At 41.2% G+C, this 21,630-nt stretch overlaps 1 protein-coding gene across 3 annotated transcripts in view; it reads right to left on the bottom strand.

Moving 5' to 3' along the window:
* Nucleotides 1-18,760: 18,760 nt before the first annotated feature.
* Nucleotides 18,761-21,630, bottom strand: part of atf7ip (activating transcription factor 7 interacting protein) — a 28,769-nt gene continuing 25,899 nt past the window's right edge. For all 3 annotated transcript variants that reach the window (XM_062387667.1, XM_062387669.1, XM_062387668.1), the window contains 5 exons: nucleotides 20,526-21,191; nucleotides 20,225-20,302; nucleotides 20,018-20,095; nucleotides 19,783-19,847; nucleotides 18,761-19,637 (listed from right to left, as the gene is read on the bottom strand). In XM_062387667.1, coding sequence (XP_062243651.1) covers nucleotides 19,185-19,637; nucleotides 19,783-19,847; nucleotides 20,018-20,095; nucleotides 20,225-20,302; nucleotides 20,526-21,191 — 1,340 coding nt within the window. In that variant the 3' untranslated portion in view covers nucleotides 18,761-19,184. The remainder of the gene's footprint in view (nucleotides 19,638-19,782; nucleotides 19,848-20,017; nucleotides 20,096-20,224; nucleotides 20,303-20,525; nucleotides 21,192-21,630) is intronic.

Here is a 21,630-nt window from a genome sequence, read left to right as displayed (position 1 = left end):
GTGTTTGTGAGCAGAACGAAAATATTGCGCCTATTTTCATCATAATGAAAAAAACATGTCACCCGCCGCAATAGTTTTTGAATAACAGTGGAGCTCTGTGGCTGCGTGAGTAAACAGGCTTTGACGACATAGACATTATTGGTTTTGGTCTTTTTTTTTGTGGGCTTCCTCAGCAACGAGAGCAAAATAAAACATTAGGAGCCTTATCCTTTAAATCGTGTGGATGTGCCTGGATGATGAGAGAAGTTTAATTTGGCAACATGGAGGGAATAAGACAGGAAGTTATTGTTGTAGGATGAGATAAGTGGAGGAAGCAAGAGAAAGCAGTGAAGGAGACGTTATAGAGAGAACGATGGGGGCAGTAACCCCCCGTGTACATCCGGATAGCTTGTAACATAATAGTGTTGGAGTCCTTCAGTTATCTTCACATACCGTCTTCCCCATTGAAAGATGTTTCACCTCACTGGTGTCTTGCAGAAGGGCCGAACTGGTAGAAAAAAAAATCACTAGTTCATTGAAGAGGGTCTTGGGTGTTACATCAAGTGCACTTCAGTCTGTTGGAGAATCCTCACTATGCTAATTGAACTTACAATGAGATGCACTACGGATCTGCGTCTTAGCTCTCTAAATAACACGATATATTCTCTCCTTATCTGAGGGAAGTAGAATAATCGAGACGGACACCACACACGCACATGACCGCTCAAGTGCAACACACATACACACACACACACATAGCCAACACATCCACCGAGAGGCACAGGGATGAGGGAAATGAGGGGTTGAGGCAGGATCCTTATTTCCCCCTGGGTCGTCATTAACTCATTGAAGCCATTTATTCCACTGAGGTTGTTTCTCCTGCTCTGGATTTAATTTAGCACCAACGTGACATGTCCCTCTCTGCAGCTATGAAGGGTTCCTTGGAGCCTCAGACGGTTTGGACCCCCTCTGTTTCATAGCCACAGAGTGCGTGTAGACCCACATGTCGCAGTCACAAGAGACCATGCTGGATATTGTGGGTATATAGCTAGTCTTTTCCCTGTTTTTTTAAAGGCTATTATAACTCACCCTGATGCAATACGTTCATGTGAAGTAGCACAGTCTACAAAGAGCCAGTAGCAACGTCTATTCACTCAATGCCCATAATTTATTTTATAAGGTTTCCTTCAGTGGTCTTAAAAAAGCTGAAACCCAACAGTTTTCTGTTCTCATACTAACTCAATGTGGTTCCCACAAATTCACTGGTCTAACAATTTGAGCATTCAGCTGCTGCAGCTCTCTTGAGGTTTTGATAGCTCGCCTGTGGCGCCTGAAACTCTTGGGAGTCCTTGTAATGACGAACCCAATATCCACTGTCTCTCCGCTAATTCCTCTTAATTACCCGAGGCCTTGCACCAACACCCAGGACCAGAGTCTCCCACAGGGCATCCACACATCTCTGCCAGCACCTGCAGCTGCCCTGCCTGCAAGCAAGCCTTCTTTGAAAGGCCTAGTCATTTTGTTAAATGTATTTAAGTGGTAAGCAAATAATATACCCAGGCTGTTACTCACTGATATACTCAAAGTCTAATGGTGGCTGCAGACTAGAGGATTCTCAACCCGCAACCAATGCTAGAAACGTCGGAGACCTCAGTCATAACAACAGATTAAACTGATTTTAATTTTATAATCTTCAATACGCTCATATTAGAAGATTTGGCCAGAACACAACACCACACACATACAGAAGTAAAAAATGAATTTTCCCATTAACACCTGTATAATCAAGCAATAAATTTGATTCTTGAAAATTAGTAATATGATATATATATATATATATATATATATATATCAAATATCATTGCACATATAATACAGATTTTTACATCTACATAACAAAGGGATACAAATTATGGATACTTAATTTATTATACATATTTAAACCTACATTGAAAATAAAGTTCATATTATTATAGTACTGACTCCAGACAAATCTGGACTGAAGATTGACGAGTGACTGTTACCACTACTTCTGCATCACTGTGTTACAATATAACCCCAATTTATCATCACACAAAAAAATACAATTCTGTTTAAGAATTCCACAAATTAATCTTAAAAATGAAACACAACCTGCTTTTTTAGCTTCATATCTTTGGCGCTGTGTTTTCAGGCTGAGGATTTTCCTGCTTAGAAAACCTGGTTCCGCAGGCTCGTCTCCACTGGGTGAGTCACACAAGGCTCAGCACTGTAATCCACACAGCTCTTTAAAATGGTCTGACAAGTACTGTGACTGGCTGAGAATTAAATATTAATAATTATATTGCACTTAACTCACCCATTTACTCACAGTGTGCTTTGTGTTTATTTGAGCTAAATAGGCCTGTGATTCTGATTGACCTTCAGCATGTGACCTAGTGTTATGTTTGTTTTATTATGTGATTATCTGAAGCGTGGTCGTTGAAAATCTGTGACACTAACAGAAGAGAAGGCTCGATTCTGCAGGTGACGAAGGGACAAACTGTTTTATCACTTAAAAAGTGACGTTTCTCTGAGAACAGAGCTGTGAGTGATGAACTGCATTATACTAATCGTTCTGCAGTTGATTATAGTGAAGAAAGACCCACACATACAATATAATAACACAGTATGTCAGGAAGCTAAAGACTAGATAACTGACATATTAACATCATGTACAACCCAGATCACGGGGCTTATCCAGAAATGGTCATTCACTTCCTTTAACATTGGGAGATTTGTGACATCTTACAGATTTCATAGAGAACGATTCATATTTGATGAAAAGAATCAGACATGTTTGGGGAACTGGTATTTATCTGTGGCCAGTTTGGTGGAGATCCCAATGAAAAATCTGGATCTCGTGGATTTAAATGTTGTTTCATAAGAGGACTGTTGGGCCTTGGCAGAGGAATGTGCTCTACGGGCATTCTAGTTTCAGCAATAGAGGCAAATTGTGATGTCGTTATTAGTATTTTATCTATAATCAATTCTATAGAAACCCCTCACACTCAATCAGATAAAGTAGAGCATCCATCTCTGGACCATTATCACAAGCAGCTGGTCCTGATTCTCTGCTCTACGTCAGGGCTCAAAGATAATTTGTCCGTCTCATTCATTACCAACATTCAGAACCTTTTCATATAAGATTGTATGAGAAGTGAGTCTGGCTCTGATTTTAGACTTTCATTTGAATATAAGTGGATCCACTGATTGTCTCCTTCATCTGCCACATCTAGAAAAGTTTTTAGATCAAAATTAACTAGGCCTTGTGGAAATTAGATTGATTAGTGATTGTATCACTTTTTACAAGGTCCTTTTTTTAGAGGTCTTAAATAAAAAGGTCGTAAATAAATTCTTTATGATTATTAAGTTCCAACTACTTCCAACCTGAGAAAAACAATCTAATACAACAGCTCTGCTTCATACTCAGTTCTTATGATCTTGAAGTTTATGGGCTGAGCTCAAGTATAGTTTGCACGTGATTACCAGGATATGGATATACAGGTGTTCCTAATAAAGTTAATATGAAATACATTTTCATCCAAATAAGGTATCTTAAACTGCTTGTGACACAGTGGAAATAAATTCTTATAAAACGTCAAAAATAGTCGAACACCTGTTACACTTTTCTAATGTGGCATCTTTGCTTTGGTGGCTGTTTCCAACCATCAGCCCACAACCTGAAGATATTCAAATTACACTGAAACACTGATATACAAATGGAAAACAGCAGAAAAACCCCGACAGCTGACATGCTGGAACTGTGTGATGATAAGTATCTAAATGGCCGCCAAATAATTCAACTGATTAATCAAACGTCTCATCTCCGCTCGTCATCCAACATGAACCTGGAACAAATCATTTCAAGATTGCACAGCTCTAATCCCCTACAAATAAATCTCAGCATTATAAGCCCACACACTCTCCTCAACTTAGGTCTAAATGTGGCAGCAGAGCCCTGCAGACACACACGTCCTCTTTTCCTCTTACCTCACCTTCCAATTTAACCCCCGGAGAGGTTAAGCTCTACCTTTCGGCCGGGCCTCCGTCTCACTGATAACCTCTTCCTCTGCATCATTAAGAAAAAAAAAACTGTGACAAATACAGACACCTCATCCCCACTGAGCGTCTGTTGTTCCTTCATGTTGGGGACTGTAAACGAAGAGAGGGTCAATTTCCTCCTCACCTCCGCTGTTGTCTGCCAGTCTCAAGTCACAACTAATTAATTGACAAGTCGCCCCCACTGAGGGTCAAATGGAGACAGATTCGTGACACTTGGAACAGGTGCAAACCTGAAACAGATAACATCTGCTATTAGAAGTGATAAAAGGCTGAGAAAGGTGTAACAACAAGGCAGCATGGCAGAATAATAATATGAGAAAAAATAATAGATTTTCAAGTGTTTCTTTTATAAAGGATGAAAATAGTTATTGTACGAGAACCTTACCGATAATTATTTTCGGGGGTCATGCTGATCCTGATGCTAGGATATTAGGCTATAAAGATATGAGCCAATATACAGTATACGTTTTTTGTTTTTTTAAATAATGATTCCCAAGATGCAGTTATCAAACCCTTATGACAATGACATGTACTGAGACTCCATCCATTATCTTTACCACTTATCCTTTGATTGTCAGGGGGACAGGAGCCTGTGAGCATCCAGACAGACACATCCATGTTATTTAAGTGGTAACCACTGCATCACCGTACCACCCCATTTTTGTAATTATAAATAACAGAACAAAAAGAAATATAAAGATCTTGACAATAATGTCGAAAATAAACATATTCGCAACTTTTTCAAATGCTGTGCTGATTTAACAGTGAAAGGCTCATCAGCTGGTTATTTCAACTGATCGATTAGTAAGGCTCTAATTTTACCATTTCTTCAACATATACAGAATTTTTATAGTTAGTTTGGTTATAGATAATTAACTGCTGCTATGAAAATGATTGCCAGCAGAGAATGACTTGTGACAATCCCCCCAACGCTACTGCACACAGACTGCTAAATAAAGTTGTTGATGAGCAGCACATACGTATACCTTTTACCACTTATGATTTTATCAAAGATTTTTCTTCCTCATTTTCCTTTTAATGTTCCAATCCCCGTCTTTGAAAACATAATCATCAGCTTCTCATTCCCTCGAGCAGAGCCATCAGGAGCACATGATTTTCTCGGCAGCGATGATTTCGTGACAACCGTTTCATGCGAGCCTTTTGAGGACACTATCATCAAATATTATCCCATCTCGCTCAGCCATCGATCCCGCAATCAGTTCCTCTCGTCTCCCGAAGCCTCGACCCTTCTCTCAGCCCTCAGATTCAGTCTTTTGTTCAGCCTCCCTCTATTCCATTCACACATGAAACATCATATGAAGAAGAAAAAAATTCTCTCCTCCCTGTCTGTCAGTGTCGGAGCTTCAAAAGGCCTCCCTTTGTCATGACATGAAGAGTGACAGTTTCTGATGAAATTTCTGTATGTACCGGCCCAGGCGTTCTGATCATGTTAAGGTGAACACATATAGGGTGGGAGACTTATCTGAGCCTCCATTCCTGCGTCCCAAACCTCCACGAAAAAGAAAATGACTTGTAGTCGCAACGGAACAGTTGTGCTGTGGCTCAGCAGAATCTGATATCAGCAAAAACTGGTTGAGTGCATACCGACTTCAGAAACAGAAGAAGAAATGTGGGTAGAGGCAGCATCACAGTGTCGGCCCCCCTTTACTCTATTCTTAGCTCTTCCTCCTTCTTACACAGTCACACATGGTAGATGCAAAAAACCCATGTGGAGTTTCTGCCTCTGACAAAAATAGGATGGTTATATATTAAATACCAATGTCTGTCTGAACTGTTTGTGTTGTTTTTTTAAACAACCATTGGAACATTCACCTCTGTAATCACAAGTTTGAATTCAAAATCCACAGATTTGCAGTGCAATAGGCTTTGACTTGTAGTGTGTGTTTGTGATAAAAGGCACTGTCCATACCACACTTTAAAGATGAAAAACAGGACAGTGAAGCTAATGTGGCTTGATTGCCCCCTGGCGGCTGGCTGAAGTATAGGTTATAAAGCCCAACCACATCCATATTAGTGCATGGGACATGGACCAAAGTAGAATTACATGTCAAATGAATGAATAAATAAATAAAGGTGGATTCATTTTAGGTTGTTTTCATCGCAATGATATTTGCTCAAATTATTTTAATAATTTGATGATATAAAAATGTATGTTTAATCAGGAATGATAGCTGATTTGTTGAGCATGTGCAACAGTGGGACTTCGTTAGCGTGGCTCCATACTTACATCACTACTGTGCAGACTCTGGCTCCAATGTTTTGGATAGTATTGAATCGGCATCTAGGATCGAGGTAGGTTTGGTTGAAAGGTATTGTTACATTTAAGGGTATGGCCAATATGAAGTACGTAGATGATACAAATAAGGGGCCCAGGACAAAACCCTGGGGAACACCAGTAGTTACTGGAAATGTCTGGGATTTGAATGATTTGAGTTGGATGAACTGAGTGCGGACTCACTTTTTGAATGTTATGGGTTACCAACTCCTCAAGAAATGGGTTCAAAACATTCAAAGAGAAAATACAAATAATACTTATGTTGCAGGAACAAGACTAAAAGAAACAGACATGGGATTTCCTGGAGACCTCTACGTTCTACTTGCAGTATAAAACTGGCAAATAAGTGAGGAATACTTTCTTATTCTTTAAACAATTTTTTTTAATTCATAGCTAACAGTGGCATTTCTGATCAATTTTGCGACTGCTTTGCGCTCCTCTCTCTCTGGCTCCGAGTAAACAATAAACACCAGGCTGCTAAGCACCTGTAATCCTTCCACAACTCAATCAACATTTATAAAGCTGGTCGCATGAGGCTCGCATCCACATCTGATCCCGCCTGCTGTCTGCGAGTCCCGGCGTCAACATCTCCTCTCCTGTTCATTCCCTCGCCCTATACTGCCTCCCCTCAGTTCACACCCATCAAAATGGGAGCTGCCCGACTGACAAGAAAGCCAGCGTTCGCATCAGGTAATCCCCTCTGCCCGGCCCACTCTCCAACAACATGCACCGTCACGACGCAGCTACATCACGCCCCTCGGAGGCCTCGCTGCTTACGCACACTCACAGCTCTGCGTCTGCCTCCTTCATCCACTGTCAGTGAAGATCCCTCTGGATTTACCACCTTGATCCTGGATCTTTGCCTGTCTGTCTCTTTTTCCGTCTTCCACGCCTTAGCCCCCCTCTTCCATGTTTTTTAGTTTTTTTAATGTGGAAAATTTCTCATTGAAATATTATTGGGAGGAATTCACGCGAGTCTTTGCAGCATATGTGATGAACTGAGCAGAATACAGTGGGTCTGTTCAGTGCTGAGGCTGTTGCGTTGTGAGGGAGGCGCACACACCAGCTGTCACACACCTCTAAGTCAGGCGACGACAAAGAGGCGCATCGTAATTATACAGTTACATCAGATTCTGTGTCTCGTGAATGCAAACGTGGAAAAGCTCTGTTCTGATTTGTGATCGCAAAACTCCTCTCGGCCAAAGCTCGAATAAGAAACCGGCCAAGAATCTAATCCACAATGCCACTGTGAGACAAACCCTGGAACTGCTCCATTGGCAGGAGCTGGACACTGTGACAGAAAGACAGGATTTGGCTATTTTTTGGTTTCAAAACTGTTCAGATACATGAGGGAAACAGCGATAACAGTTCAGACATGCTTCCTACAGGTGGACGGTCACTCTTGAATTCGCACAAGCGGATTCTCCTCCATTTTCTGTCATTCTGCTTCGAATGCAGCTCTTTCAATTATCTTTACACAGCCCTTCCACTTTTAAATGCATGTTTTATCAGTCAAACTCCAGCACAAAGGAGCACAAGCTCAGCAATAAAACAGGCTCCAGCTTCTCCGCTCTCTCGCTTTGTGCAGTTACTATTGTCTGGACCTGTTTTCCCTTGTGAAGCAGCACAACTCGTCGTTTTGATGGGCTCATTGAAGCCGGCACCTCGTTATCACTTATCTCAACACTGGGCTCCCTCCCAAAGCACCGCAAAAGTTAATTTCTCTTTTGTTCATTAGCAGTTCGAATGTTTTTTTTCCGCCTCATCCTATTGTCCTTCTCATTCCCGTCCTCTTTTGCTCTAAAGGAAAAACAAATCATGACTGGCGCTGAGCTTTTACAAAAAAATTCAAGTTAAAGACACTAGGTTTTATTTACAAAATAAATTACTCGCAAGATCTCAGATATTTCTCTGCGACTTTCTATTTACAGCCAATTTCAAGAATATTAAATCACGGGGTGATGTACAGTAGCCTATCATCATCACAACATTGTACAGCCCAGTGAACTGCTCCCTATGTCATTGTTTTCATGAAAAAGAAATCCCTGCGACTCCCTCATTTGACCAAAGCAAACGATGAAGCATACCCTCCAGGCAGTTACCTCAAAAAGCACCGGATGTGTCATCAAAAATTACACAATTTCATCAGCTGCAGGCCTTTTATTTCCATCTCCTCTCAAATTTGACCACAAGTAAGGACAATTTCTGTGGTGAATAAATGGAAATCAATTGAATGAAACACACCGCTGGATGTAACAGGTCCACTGTGTAGGATTTAAAGGGGAACCTATCAGGAGAAATTGATGATAATATTCACAATGATGTTTTGAATCTTGTTTAATCACCTTAAACCAAAACTCATTGTGAATTCATTACCTTCGAATGAGCCCTTTATATCTACATAGGGAGCAGGTCCCTTTCCACAGAGTCCGCCATGTTGGCTCTAGAGAGGGTCTTTCATGTTTTTATTTGACCGGAGGGCCCCTGTCGGTTCTCCTACACACTTCGAAAAGGGAGGGTAAGTTGAGGGGTATTGTAATCTTACAACAAAGCAGTTTTCAGAACTGAACTTCTGAACTCTGGAAAATGTCCTAAAACCATATGGACAAGGAGATTCTCCGAGTCACGATGGGAAAAGGTTTGGAACATCCAGGGAAGGGGGTGGTGTCTGGGTAGAGTGTGCACGAGGTAGAAATCATGTTTTTGTTCACAGCACATCAAGTCCAGCATCGGCCCTTATCACCAAAAGCTCTCGAACCTCGTTGTCATTACAACTTGACATCTTTGTCTGCGTCAGCAAAGTGCCGTCACCTCTTTTTCATCCAGAAATGTTTGTATTCTCTTTTTTTCTGTTTTATGTCCTTTTATGTCCTGGCTCACTCAAATCAAATTTTAGTTGGGGGCTGGCAAGATAAACTCCCTTTTGCTCTCTGACATACAGCCCCTCTGAAAAATTTGAGGAGAATATCGGTATTCAGTAAATACCTCGATAAATAACTGTTTATCAGTTCATCATTTTGGTCGATTATTAAGCAACAAATAGCACAAATTCTCAGTTTCTAGCTTCTTAAACGTGAGAATTCCAAGAGTCATTTAAAATGAAATATCTTTAGTTCTGTCCTGTTGGTTTGGCCAAACAAACTTTTTGAAAACAAATTAAATTGACGAAACTGATTGGCTAAAAATAACACCTCATGTTTGTTCAAAGTTCGAAGCTGAAATTCACTTCAGTATATAAACATTGTGGTCGAAACATCACAGGAAATGCTCACGGTCAAATACCATCCAGTTACAGAAATCAGTGGCCTACCTTGAACATTGCCAGCCCGGATCTCCTCTCTGCTCTTCAGAACTGGCATGATGGAGTGATCTGGGATTCGACTCCTCCTCTCATAGCCTCAGATGAAGGGATAGTAGACAGATGAAGTCACGCACAGAAGACGGAGGTGGGGTCCCGCAGGGTGAGGGTCGACAGGGCCTGGAGGTGGGCAGTGGTGGGGTGATCCAGGTGTGGGGATGTGGTGTTTTGAAAGTAGAGTTGCGGTGAGTGCAGTGAGTTGCTTAGAAACTGTTTTTTTTTTCATGCAAGGCGCCAAGAAAAAGACGAATCTGCGGCGAGGCAGATGAGGGTTCTGGAATTTGAAAGTTGACCATCAACTCAAAACTGAACTCAAAGGAAAAGTAAAATATGGTGGAGGATGGAAAGTGATGGAGGAACTTTCATGTGCTTCTTTCCATCTGATTCTTCTTTCCCTTTCTTCACACGCTGATGCACCTCGCCGAGGTCTCGTCGAAAAAGTCTGCAAGCGTGTGAACACGGTTGCCGTGGAGATAAGGAGAAGAGAGCAGCGCAGTACGTATGTGTGTGGGGGTACTCCTCCTCCTCCTCTTCTTCTTCTTTCCTTCCTTTCTTCCTTCTCTCCTTCTTGTTTGGCTTTCCTTCACTCTGTGCCTTGCCTTGCTCTAGCCAGTCATGATCATGGGTGTGCTGGGCCGGGCTGCGCTCGCCTCTTTCTCAGTCTGAAGGGGAGAAGAAGAGATGGGCAGAGTGAGACGGCAGAGATCGGCAGTGGATGGTTGTGATGAAGGCTGAATGTCACTCTGTACACAAGACAACTGCTTCTGAGGTCAAGGTTAAACTCAGCCAAGCAGCTGTGTCTACTTGCCCACTTTCACTGCAATGTGAATGTGGAGAATGCTGTTGCCATCTTATGTTACTGTTTTTTTTTTGTGTGTTTTTTCAACATAAGATGCTCAGAGTGCTTTTGTTTTATCTTGGTGTGTTTTTGTAAATGGCTCCTGAGAACCTTAGTCACAGAGTCTTAGATTCTGTTCATATCAAAGTGTCTCTTCTTTAATTTTATACCTTGATGTGTCAGGTTCTCACTTTGCTGCATTTACTGGAAATTCCTGCCAGGTCATTTTATCTTGAAACAATTAATCAACTGAAGTTTCAAAGATTTTATTTTGTTACCTTAATAATTTTTATCAGATGCTATTATACATTATTATTAAAAATGTATGATTGAAATCTTGACATAATTTAATGGTAGGAAGTAAAACAAGCCAACTATTTATCTGCAGTGCCAACCTGTCCAGCAATGAAACAATTAGTTGATTAGTCGATCAACAGAAAATTTACTAGCTAATATTTCAATAGAATCAGTGAATCACTAAGGCAATGCCTTTTTATCAGGGAATAATGCACAGATTTGTAATATTTCTACTAAAAGAACTACACAATGGAGTAAAGGATTGTTTGGCCTTGGTGGAGGTATGTTCTCTGCTGAGGGCTCTTGGTTTTCTAAGTATAGGTCATCAAGTGGATATCTTTTCCATTTCACACTGCAGCTTGGAAAAAACAAGATGTGTAATTGCACAATTTTCTACCATAACTGATGTTTATCGACCAAATTATTAATCATTTACGTTTTTTTGTTGTCTTTGCATATCACAGTATCTACGGACACATGCCGACGTTTATGTGCACTAAGCCAATGTTTGTTCTGCATTTCCAGTCTTCCTTTTAACATGTATCATATTCCCGTCTGTATCAGGGAATGTGTGTGTGTGTGTGTATCTGTGTGTTTTGAGGAAGTCAAGTGTGTAGGTATAAACAGTTTAGCCTCAGGAAAATTGTCAGAGGATATCTGCATGTGTAGAATGTTAATCCTGTCTGGCATCGTAATGAATAATTCATTAAAAAAAAATGTTGGTTCCAAAGAATTACCTTTTTCTCTGACTCTCACTGTAGTATTGAAATGATACAGTCACATTGACTAGTGTATAACAAAAACACTGTATTTCCTTGAATAACAATGTGCATACAATTATGCAAATAATGCTTATTTGTTTGTTAATTTATAACTGCTTTTCAAATATAGTTTTCGGTTGGATTTATTCTAGAGAGACATCTTTTATGCACTCAACTGTTCTTCGTAAACAAGCATTTCTAAATGCATTTTCGTTTTTTACAAATGGATATCGTCAGTTTCCTACGCTGGGACTTTTTTAATGAATTTTTCGTATTTTCAGCTTTATGGTTAAAATCATGGTGTGATGTGAAATCTGCAGTTCCATGTAGTTTATGTGCACAATGTTAAATCAACCATTTAAACTAAGTGAACACAATCTTACTGATTGCTCTTCTGAACATAAATCCCTCATTAGACCCTGGAGGTAATCAGGCCCTTTTACGTTTTTTATATTTAAACTATTTTGTGTTTTCAGCTGGGCGACATTACGCCACCCTTTTAAAACATGTCGTAAATCATTGAGAGCGTTTGTGGTTAGAGACACTCATTTAAAAGCGAGTTGAAACTTTTAGGTCAGGGCCCCACTCTCTCGCTCTGTTAACAGGGAATATTTAAAAGGCCGTTTTGGGGGAATATTCCAGAGGAATTTAAAAGCCAATGATAAATTTCAATGTGAAGAGACCTCAAAATGCCTGGGAACACCTGCAGTATTTTGTGTTGTGATAGGAAGCACCTTATTTAGGAGGGTTTCAGGCTAACGACACAGGTCTGAATTCATTCTTTGGGGAAATGTGGAATGATTTGCTTTAATCGTCTTTGGGAGAATTATGCCGCTGCCAATTGGCTATTTAAGTTGATTAGAGAGTTTGTTAACAATTTGAATTCAACAGGAAAAGCTAACACAGCAGTGAATCACTTAGACACGATACATGATGCTCTCTGAGACACACAGCCTATAAGCATGTCAACTGTGGTGCAGATGTGTGATCATGAAGGTCATGCTGACGAGTCTCATACATTAAAGCTGGTGCATGAGTCACATTAGATCTATGATTCATTTTCCAGAGATCTGGGCATTTTGGGAGATCTGTAGCAGATCCATCGAGCAAGAAACAATGAGGGAAGTAATGGAGGTGGAGGAGGAGGAGGAGGAGGAGGAGGAGGAAGGCATCAACACTGGTTAACAAACCATAACTAAAACAAAATGCACAATAAGGAGATGAAAGGGGTTTTAAATGAATGCTTGTTAAATGCCATGCACCTGCACACTGCACTGGACTAATTGAGCGAGTCACCTAACGTGATGTTAACCGCTTTGATACTTTGGACCTGAATTAAAAGCAGGGCTTTCTAGAAGGAGGTTAAAGAATTGATGATGAATGACTTTCCTAGAGGTAGAGGAGTAAATATAGGAAAAAGATGGATTAAGATCAAAAGAAACGGCCTGATTAACAAGCAATTAGTCGCAGTAGGGTGAAGAAAGGTTTAACAGAGGGAGCGAAAAATAGAAAGAGCACCCTTTACCGAGAACCTGCTGATGAAAGTTCGTGCAGAATACACTGCCATCAGCAGCATGCACACACACACACACACACACACACACACACACACACACATGCACACACTTGATTAACTGCACTCCCCGAAACACGGCGACTGCTCATGCATGTGCACACACTAAGGTTGCGGAGGAGAAGTGGGTGCTATATTAATTCACTACTCACCTAATTAACTCTTTTCTGTAACACATAATTTATTGACTGTAGTGGAGACGTTTTACAGAGGAGCAGAGTTGAGACACAAAAGCAAAAGACCGAGCAAAACGAGTGGTCCTTCATATTCCATCATGACGAGATCCCACTCTCACAACAGTCAAGAACGAGCTGTTAATTAAGCCCCTTTGTCAGTCCATAAGAAAAAGGGGGAGGACAACTGACTGAAGTGGCTGTCGTGGGCCTACGCTACTGCGTGTCATTTTTCAATTGCACAGCCAGTTTCAGCTTCATGTCCATGTATATACATACATATATATATGTAAGGGCTAAAAACTTACTGAGAACATTTGAGCAGTGGAAATGCTTTAAAACAGCGCTCCCAAGAAAGGTGTGGCAGTGTGAAGTAGAGACGAGGCACCGAACACAATGTAAAGAAAAGAGGAAAAATGTGACTGAGGAGGAGAGAAGGGTAGGGATGAGATGGGGAATTATGTTCTCTCTCTCTCTCTCTATATATATATATGTTTTTTGTTTGTTTTATCTGTCTATCAGTCGGTCTCTATCTAGGACCAGCACACAGTGGCTGCTACATCTCAAATCCACAGCGAGGCATTACCCGCTTAATCCACTGCTCGACATCCAACTAATGCCAACTCTCGTTCTTGCCTGATAGAGGATGAGAATGAAGAAAAGTGGAGCGGGGGAAAGAGCTTCAGGGATGAAGAACCAGCCAGCTCCTGATGAAGTCCGATCGAAGGGAGGGAAGGGGAAGATTGAAAACATGCAGGTGGCAGGAGAATTCAATTCTGACGACTATTTTGAAAATCAATAAGAAGCGAATAGAGGTTTTAGGCATGTGTGTGTCTGTGTGTTTAAGCGGGGGGGGGGGGGGGCAGTTTGTGTGCTAATGGCTGTTGATAGACTGGCAGGATGAATGTAAGCACAAATCAAGCATGAAATGGGATACCCTCCTAATGAGTGGAGATGGCCATTAGCTCCCAACTTTGAACGCAGCTCACTAAATAACATAAATTGAATATAATGTACTTAAAGAGTCAATTTACCAAACTTTGCCAAATTTACATATGAAACTGTGAAATAAATAAAGCATATTGACATCTTTATTAAACAGAAAAGGGGACATGACGTGTGAATAAAGATTCCTCAAAGACGACAATTAAAAATGGGAGCACTTTGCCATGATATGGACAGATGAGGAGCAGGAGGATGTGGAAACAATGCGAGACCAGACGAATATCGACTCACTGAATACTGTCCTTTAAGGCATAGTTTAGTGTGCGAGTGCATTTGTGTGTTAATGTGTGTTTTATGTATACGTAAAGCACACACAAATACACACACGGACAGACAGATAGACAGACACTAAACAATAGTTAACCTACCTAGAGTAAAATTTAAGAATCCCACAAGAGTGTGATGCAAAGAAAATGGGTGTGGAGGGACCAAAAGAGAAAGAAAAGGGAAAAAAAAGAGTCATTCATGGAGGGTTTTTTTGGATTATCGCTGAAGAAAATTCATCCAAGTTCATATAAAATCAGAGTTTAGAGACAGAGAGAGGCGTGGGATGAGGGGAGAGGGATGGCAGCAGCAGCAGCAGAGATTAAATGACAAGGAGGGATCGACAGGTGATGATGGGGTTTGGTGAGAGGGGAGGAAAGAAATGACCAAAAAAATGGAAAAGAAAAACTCCCTCCTTTCTCTTTTCTCTCACTCATGAACAGAGAAAATTATACACAAGGTAGATGGAGAAGTAGATGAGGAGGCAGATGATGGAGAGAGAGACTATGTGAAAAGATGAAGCACCTCCCAGCACCGCGATGAGGAATAAGAAAAATATAAAACGAAAGAAAAAATTGAATACTCCAAAGCCTTCCGTTTTTGCTCTGTTTAGTGAGGGCGAGAGTGGGAGGCTTTCAGTTAGACCCCCCTCTATCTCTCTCTCTCTCTCTCTGCCTCTGCAACTGGTCTTCTTGTGTCTTCCGTCCTCCTCAAAGCAAGATGCTACCTTCCCTTCAGATGAGCCGCGACCCTCTGCCAACACAGCTGTGAGACATGGCACTCGTGCTGGCTCGCATGGCGGGGTGCTTGCTGCCCATGTACCCAGAGATACAAGAGTGTGGAGCCGACAACACACCTCTGGCTGGCGGAGAGCGCAGCAGAGCACAACTCCAACTGCAGTCACTCGCTCTCCTCCCCCTCATCTAGAGAGAGAGAGAGAGAGAGGGAGAGAGAGAGAGAGAGAGAAAGAGAGAGAGAGAGAGAGAGAGAAAAAGGAGGGGGTGGAAGGAACAGACAGACAGAGCGTTGTGTGGAGGTGGGATCCTCTGTGGTATTGTGCATTAGAGAGAGATGCGACAGTAAGAATGGGCTGCTGCAACAATTGTCAAGAAAACCGTCTCAACTAAGAAAAGCATTGGCTCCCTCTACTGTCGCCCCGAGCTCAGAAAATAAAATGAAAATAACCTGAGGAAATGCAATGGTGGAAAAAGTATTCAAATATTTAATCTATAAGAAGTAAAAGGAGTAAAAATGTATTTATTCTTTCACTTACGACAAAAAATCCTGAATTGAAAACATACCTTCAGTAAAAAGTACATTAGCATTATTAAACGATCAGAAGTAAAAAACAGTCCCTTTATTTATCCACATTTATATTGACTAAATCAAGATTTCTACTGCAACACATGTAAACACACTCATAAATGTATCAGTACTCTTAACATGACGGATTTTTCTCATCAAGTTCTGTGAATCATTTTCTCAGAAATCAGTGAAAATGCCGAAAAACGCCATTTCGAACAATGTTTAAGAAAGTGAAAACAATTCTGGATCCACAACAAAGTTTAATGGCTTCTTCCCTGAGTCATTCCATATTCTTTCACCAAGTTTCAGGAAAATCTGTTCATTTGTTTTTGTGTAATCTTACAAACAGAACAACAGACAGGGGTTAAAAAAAAAACATAACCTTGTTAGCATAACTATATATTCCTACAGATTATTAATGTGCAAATTTGATTATACTCCCTGTAGTTACTTAGGTAGACTTGATTTTTAATCAAAAGTTTTTAGTGTCTCAAACAAATGATTATTTCCATTACAGATAATTTTCGTTGATTAATAAATTGCAACCATTAATATTGTTCTTGAAAAGTAACCTGATTAGTAAATTGCCAATCAAATTATGGATTAATGATCTTAAAATGTCCGCTTTAACTGGATATTTGTATTTATAATGATGCATCTTATTGTGTAAGATCATCATATGTGTGTTTGTTTGTATGTTTACAATCTTGACTGTCAAATGTAATGAAGTAAAAAGTACAATAATACTCTCTGAGGTGTAGTGCAGCAGAAGTGTATAGCGGGTTTTCCATGAAAAATACCAAAGTCATCTACATGTACCTCAAATTCATACTTAAGTAAATAAACTTTGTTGCATTCCTCTATTGTTACGTGGAGAAAATCAAATTTAAAAGTAATACCTCTATTAGAAAGGCCCTATATTGTGTAGCCTACTGAACAATAGTCAATTAAAGTGCACACCCTTATACACCTGTCTCTGAAATATGATTTGTTATAAATTAAATTATTATAGATTAAGAGATTTCTGAAAGTAATGTCCAACATGTGTACAATTAAAACAGTTCATTTCTGAATATTTCAAAGTTCTATAAAAACACTTTGCTCTATAAGTTCAGAGAGAGACTGATATGCCTGTGTTCAGGACCTCCCTGACTACCTACATACTGAATATCAAACGTAAAAAAAGCAAAGTGTTTTTACAGTACTTTAAAGTATCCTGAAATGATCTATTCCAAAGTGAAAATGTTTGGACTTCACTTTCAAAAATCTCCAAATATATTCATTAAAACTCGTTGGTATTCAGTATGTAGGTAGTCAGGGAGGTCCTAAAGTAACTGTTGTTAAGTTAACTCTTGTTAAGTTAACTCTTGTTAAGCTAACTCTTGTTAAGCTAACTCTTGTTAAGCTAACTCTTGTTAAGCTAACTGTTGTTAAGCTAACTCTTGTTAAGCTAACTGTTGTTAAGCTAACTGTTGTTAGCCGCAGCTAGCTGCAGCCGGGCACGTGGTAAACAAACTCACCTGTTGTTGTGGCTTCTCGTTGTTTTTCAGTGAAGCAGAACTTCATCTGAGTCAAATTTACATCATTACAGGTTGAAAACCAACCACCGGATCTGTGCTTTATCTCTAATGAAGAGACCTGCAGCCAGTTCACCATGTACCCACAGGCCTCAGTGGAAACACCAGTCACACCTATGCTAGATAAACTAGCATAAACTTTTTTTTTTAAACCCTATAAACCATCAGAAAGTAAATCTTGGCCAAAAAGGGTGTTTTAATAAATCTTTCAAGTCATCAGACTAAACTCATCTGTGGTTCTGGTGACAGAAAGAATTTGTGAGAGTGGGACAGTCAGGCAAGGCTGAGCAGTAAGGTTCACTAAACAGCCCCTCATTGTTTTACTGTACACTAAGTAGAACTATACCGTACCACAACATGACTTTAATATCGGTGTTCAATTAAAGACTTTTCTACAGTAGTTTATTGACAATGAAAGAAACTTCAACAAGAAACATGAGTTCAACTTATCCGACCAACTACGCACCATCTACAGATGCCATGATCCATAGGTTCAGCTCTCTTTCAGTGTTCCTTCCTCCGTCTGATCAGTGGGGGTTCCTATGGAAGACAGCCTCCTTTACCACAATTCATCTGAAGGTGTGTCAGAACTTCAGTGAGTTTGGCTTCTAAACCACTCACCTGTGAGATTGAGGCTTTGGATGTGACCCACTTGGATTTCATGTCCCCAACTTCCCCTGGAATGGACAAAACATTTGTCCAGGTCTTAACAAGACATTCCCAGTCCAACTGCACTAAATTCCTTGGTCTTCCAGTCCTCCTCCACCCCCCAACTCTAACACACAACCGGGTCGCACCGGACAGTCCGTGAGGAGGACCGGGACATTTCCCTGAGGGTTGCTGTGGCCTGCCAGGAACAGTAAGCTTGATCAGTGATGATGTAACTAGCAGGTCAGAGTGGATGTACATCTTGAAATAGACATGACGGCTACCTTGCCAAACTGCTGAGGTTCTATGAATGGCAGCTTTATTGTTCTACTTTGAGCTACTAACTTTTTTTTCTCGGGTGAGAAAAATTTGAAATGCAGCACATTGTTACAAAGGCGTCCTCTTGTGGGCTGTCTGGAATGACTTGAAGATGAGAACTGAAAATTAATGTTGTAGCTGCCAGATCTATAGGGTAGCAGGTTTCGGGAGATCACTCCAATTATCTGGAATGGAATGGTTGTGTGCTTAAGTACTGTACATCAATTTAAACTGGTATAACATGGAATTTTGAAGTAAAAAACAGCAGTTAAAAGGAGCTAAGACTTTAATAAAACCTTTTATTGAGTTTGTCAAAGTCTGGTTGCCAGACAACATTTACAAAAGTTATCATTCAGTTTCTACCACACATAATACATTTCTGTGCAATTCTTGAGTATACACGAATAATCCGTTCGTCTCTTCTCAAGTAAAGCAAAACACATCCAGGCCAGAGTAACAGGAGTCAACATAAATATCTGACTTGGGGGAGAGGCAGAGAAATTCGATCATATACAACGGTCACAAAAAATACAATACATACATTAACCAGACAAACCAACCGATTGCTGCTTGTTTTACAAGTCATTCAGAAGTCTAGCTGTCAATGTAGAGATATTTACATATACTGTTTGTGTACAACGTACAATAATGAAGTTAAAGGAAGTCCTGAACTTTCAAATGCAAAACTGTGTTTCCTTTCCTTATCTGCTCAACTTGAGCTGGCGCTGATGACGTTTGTGCACTGAGGTTCACAGAAGGAGCCAAAGCGCCCGTATATGTCTCTGGCTCGAACAGCAAAATGATAAGTGGAGCCAGACTGGAACTGTGTCAGTGTACAGGCCATGGGCAGGGGAAGGGCCTTCACCTCCCCAATCTTCTTCCAGTGCTGCTGCAACACATTGCTGCTGGAGTTATCTTGGTGGAAGGCATAGAGGTGATAACTGTCTACAGCTGCACAGGTCCGGTCAGTTTCTGACACACACCAGGACAAAACTATACCAGTCTGACTTGGCACCAGCTTCAGCTGGGGTTGCTGAGGAAGTGTGGTCCGCTCAGCCTCTGGGGGTAAACGTGACGGTGCGGGTGCCACAGGGAGAGGGGGCAGCACCGAAACCCGGCTCGGGGTAGTAGTGGTTACAGGGCGGGGTTTCAATGGTGAGTCCTATGAAAGAGAAAACTATTGTCATAAGTTGGTCCACTGGATCCGGACATCACCATTTCTTGAATAATTAAATAATCATGCAAAGAGAGAGTATGTGGAACTTGAATTCCTAAAAAATCTGACATCTGTATTTCTAAATCCTCACCAGTGGGGGGCGGTGGTGGACAGTCAACTGAGGACTGCTGTGTGGAGACAACCTTGCTCCTGTACCTGAGGAAAAGAGCAGACATGAAAATTAGACGTGCGTTTATTTTAAAACTAGATCAACTGATTACAACCAACGGCCATGATAAAATGTAAAGCCCTGGTATATGTGTTTGTCATATGTCATTTAGCTCAAATCCTCCTTTCATGCTCTACATATAAAGAGGTGGTCTTACTGTTGACAAGGCTGACGGTTGGAAGAGGACGCTGGGTCGATGAGGGGGCGGCAACAGTGGCATTTTTCACTCCTGTCACTGGAGAGCATAGAGCGCAATACTATTAGACTCACAACTGCTTTTCAATACAGTGCTGTTAGCACATAAAGACCAATTCAATAAGTTGAACATGTATTTTATTCTACGGGGAGTACACTTCAGCCCTACCTTGCACATCATCATCATCCTCAGTGAGATCTATGAAGGAGCCTTTGGGTCGTGCCGTGGCTGCTTTAGCTTGGTTGTCTGGAAGGGGGGGGGTAAAAGTTGAGAAATTTAGCAAAAAAATAAGGGAGCAGCTCAACAAACAATCACCAAAAAGTAGAGAAAGCACGCTGCTGTTTAAACAATGATAATGCACATTTTAAGTGAAAGCTTCATGCTGCCATGTCGTTTTATCGCTGACAGCGTAAATTACACTTTTAAACACACCACTGCCATCATAATAATAATCACAGCAAACCCCCACCTGTCTTTGACGTCAGAGATGTCCCCTGTGGAGGTCCTGGAGCAGTGGAACCTGTAGCTGCTGGCCCAGACGTTGCAGGAGAGGAGGCAGACGACATCGCTCCGGCTATAGAGATGGACTGAGCTGGCGTCCTGGCCGTGGTTACGGACATACCAGCATTGGGAGTAGTTATCCCCCCTGCACCCCCCTGATACACAGCTCGGGCCAGAGAGATCTGGGTAGAGGGAAACTGGCCGGTGGAGGCTTGGAGCGCTGAGACAGTAGCAGCAGCTGGGGTAGAAGCTGATGTCGTTGTGATGATGGGAGCGGGCTTGAGTATATACGTGGTGGTAGAAGCAGTGTTTTTGGCCTTGTTGAGTGAATTGGCTGCAGACAAGGAGGAGACGGGGAAGTTGACCAGTGTTCCTGCCTGACCATTAGCCACTGATAAAGGCAGCTGGATGAGGAGCGGCTGGCCCGAAGCCATCATGCTGTTCCCAGGGCCTGCCTTCAGCAGCAGGGTGCCTGTGGGACTCTGAGTGGTGATGCCAGCAGCCAAGGTGTTAGCAGCATTAGCAGAGGAGGTGATCAGCTGGAGGATGGGTGCCTGCTGAACCATAGTTGTGGAGGTGGATGTTGTGACTGAAGCCGGGACCGAGGCTGACAGGGCTGTCTGAGCTGGATTCACTGGGGAAAAAAAGATGGCTTGTTTTAGAAAGCGGCAGGAAGTTTCACTGAGATCTTTTGTTTTTTAAACTCACGTTTCTTACAGACAACTAAGGGGTGTTAAACCTGACGCAAATTATTTGTCATTTCGCCAGTATATTCTAAACCTGCCATTTTGGAATGGGCTGTTTTCTTTGGCTTGTGTTAATGCACTTGAGCTACTTCCGAATTATTCCATGTCATTAGTGACTCCTCCTCAGACCTTTCTTATCGTTTGTGTGCTGGACGTTGTTTGCAGAGCTTTTTATAAACAGTCTACGGTGAAGTGAACTTTGAAAGATTATCAAAATGATCTAGTGGATTTTGACCTGCAGTTTCACATTGTTGCACCACTGCTCTAGTTTATCAGATGATGTAGAATAAGACATATTCAATTCTGTCCACAGACTGAAGGCACACT

The sequence above is a fragment of the Platichthys flesus genome, chromosome 5, assembly GCF_949316205.1.
Source record: "Platichthys flesus chromosome 5, fPlaFle2.1, whole genome shotgun sequence".
Lineage (NCBI taxonomy): Eukaryota > Metazoa > Chordata > Actinopteri > Pleuronectiformes > Pleuronectidae > Platichthys > Platichthys flesus.
This window is presented reverse-complemented; position numbering and strand designations above follow the sequence as displayed.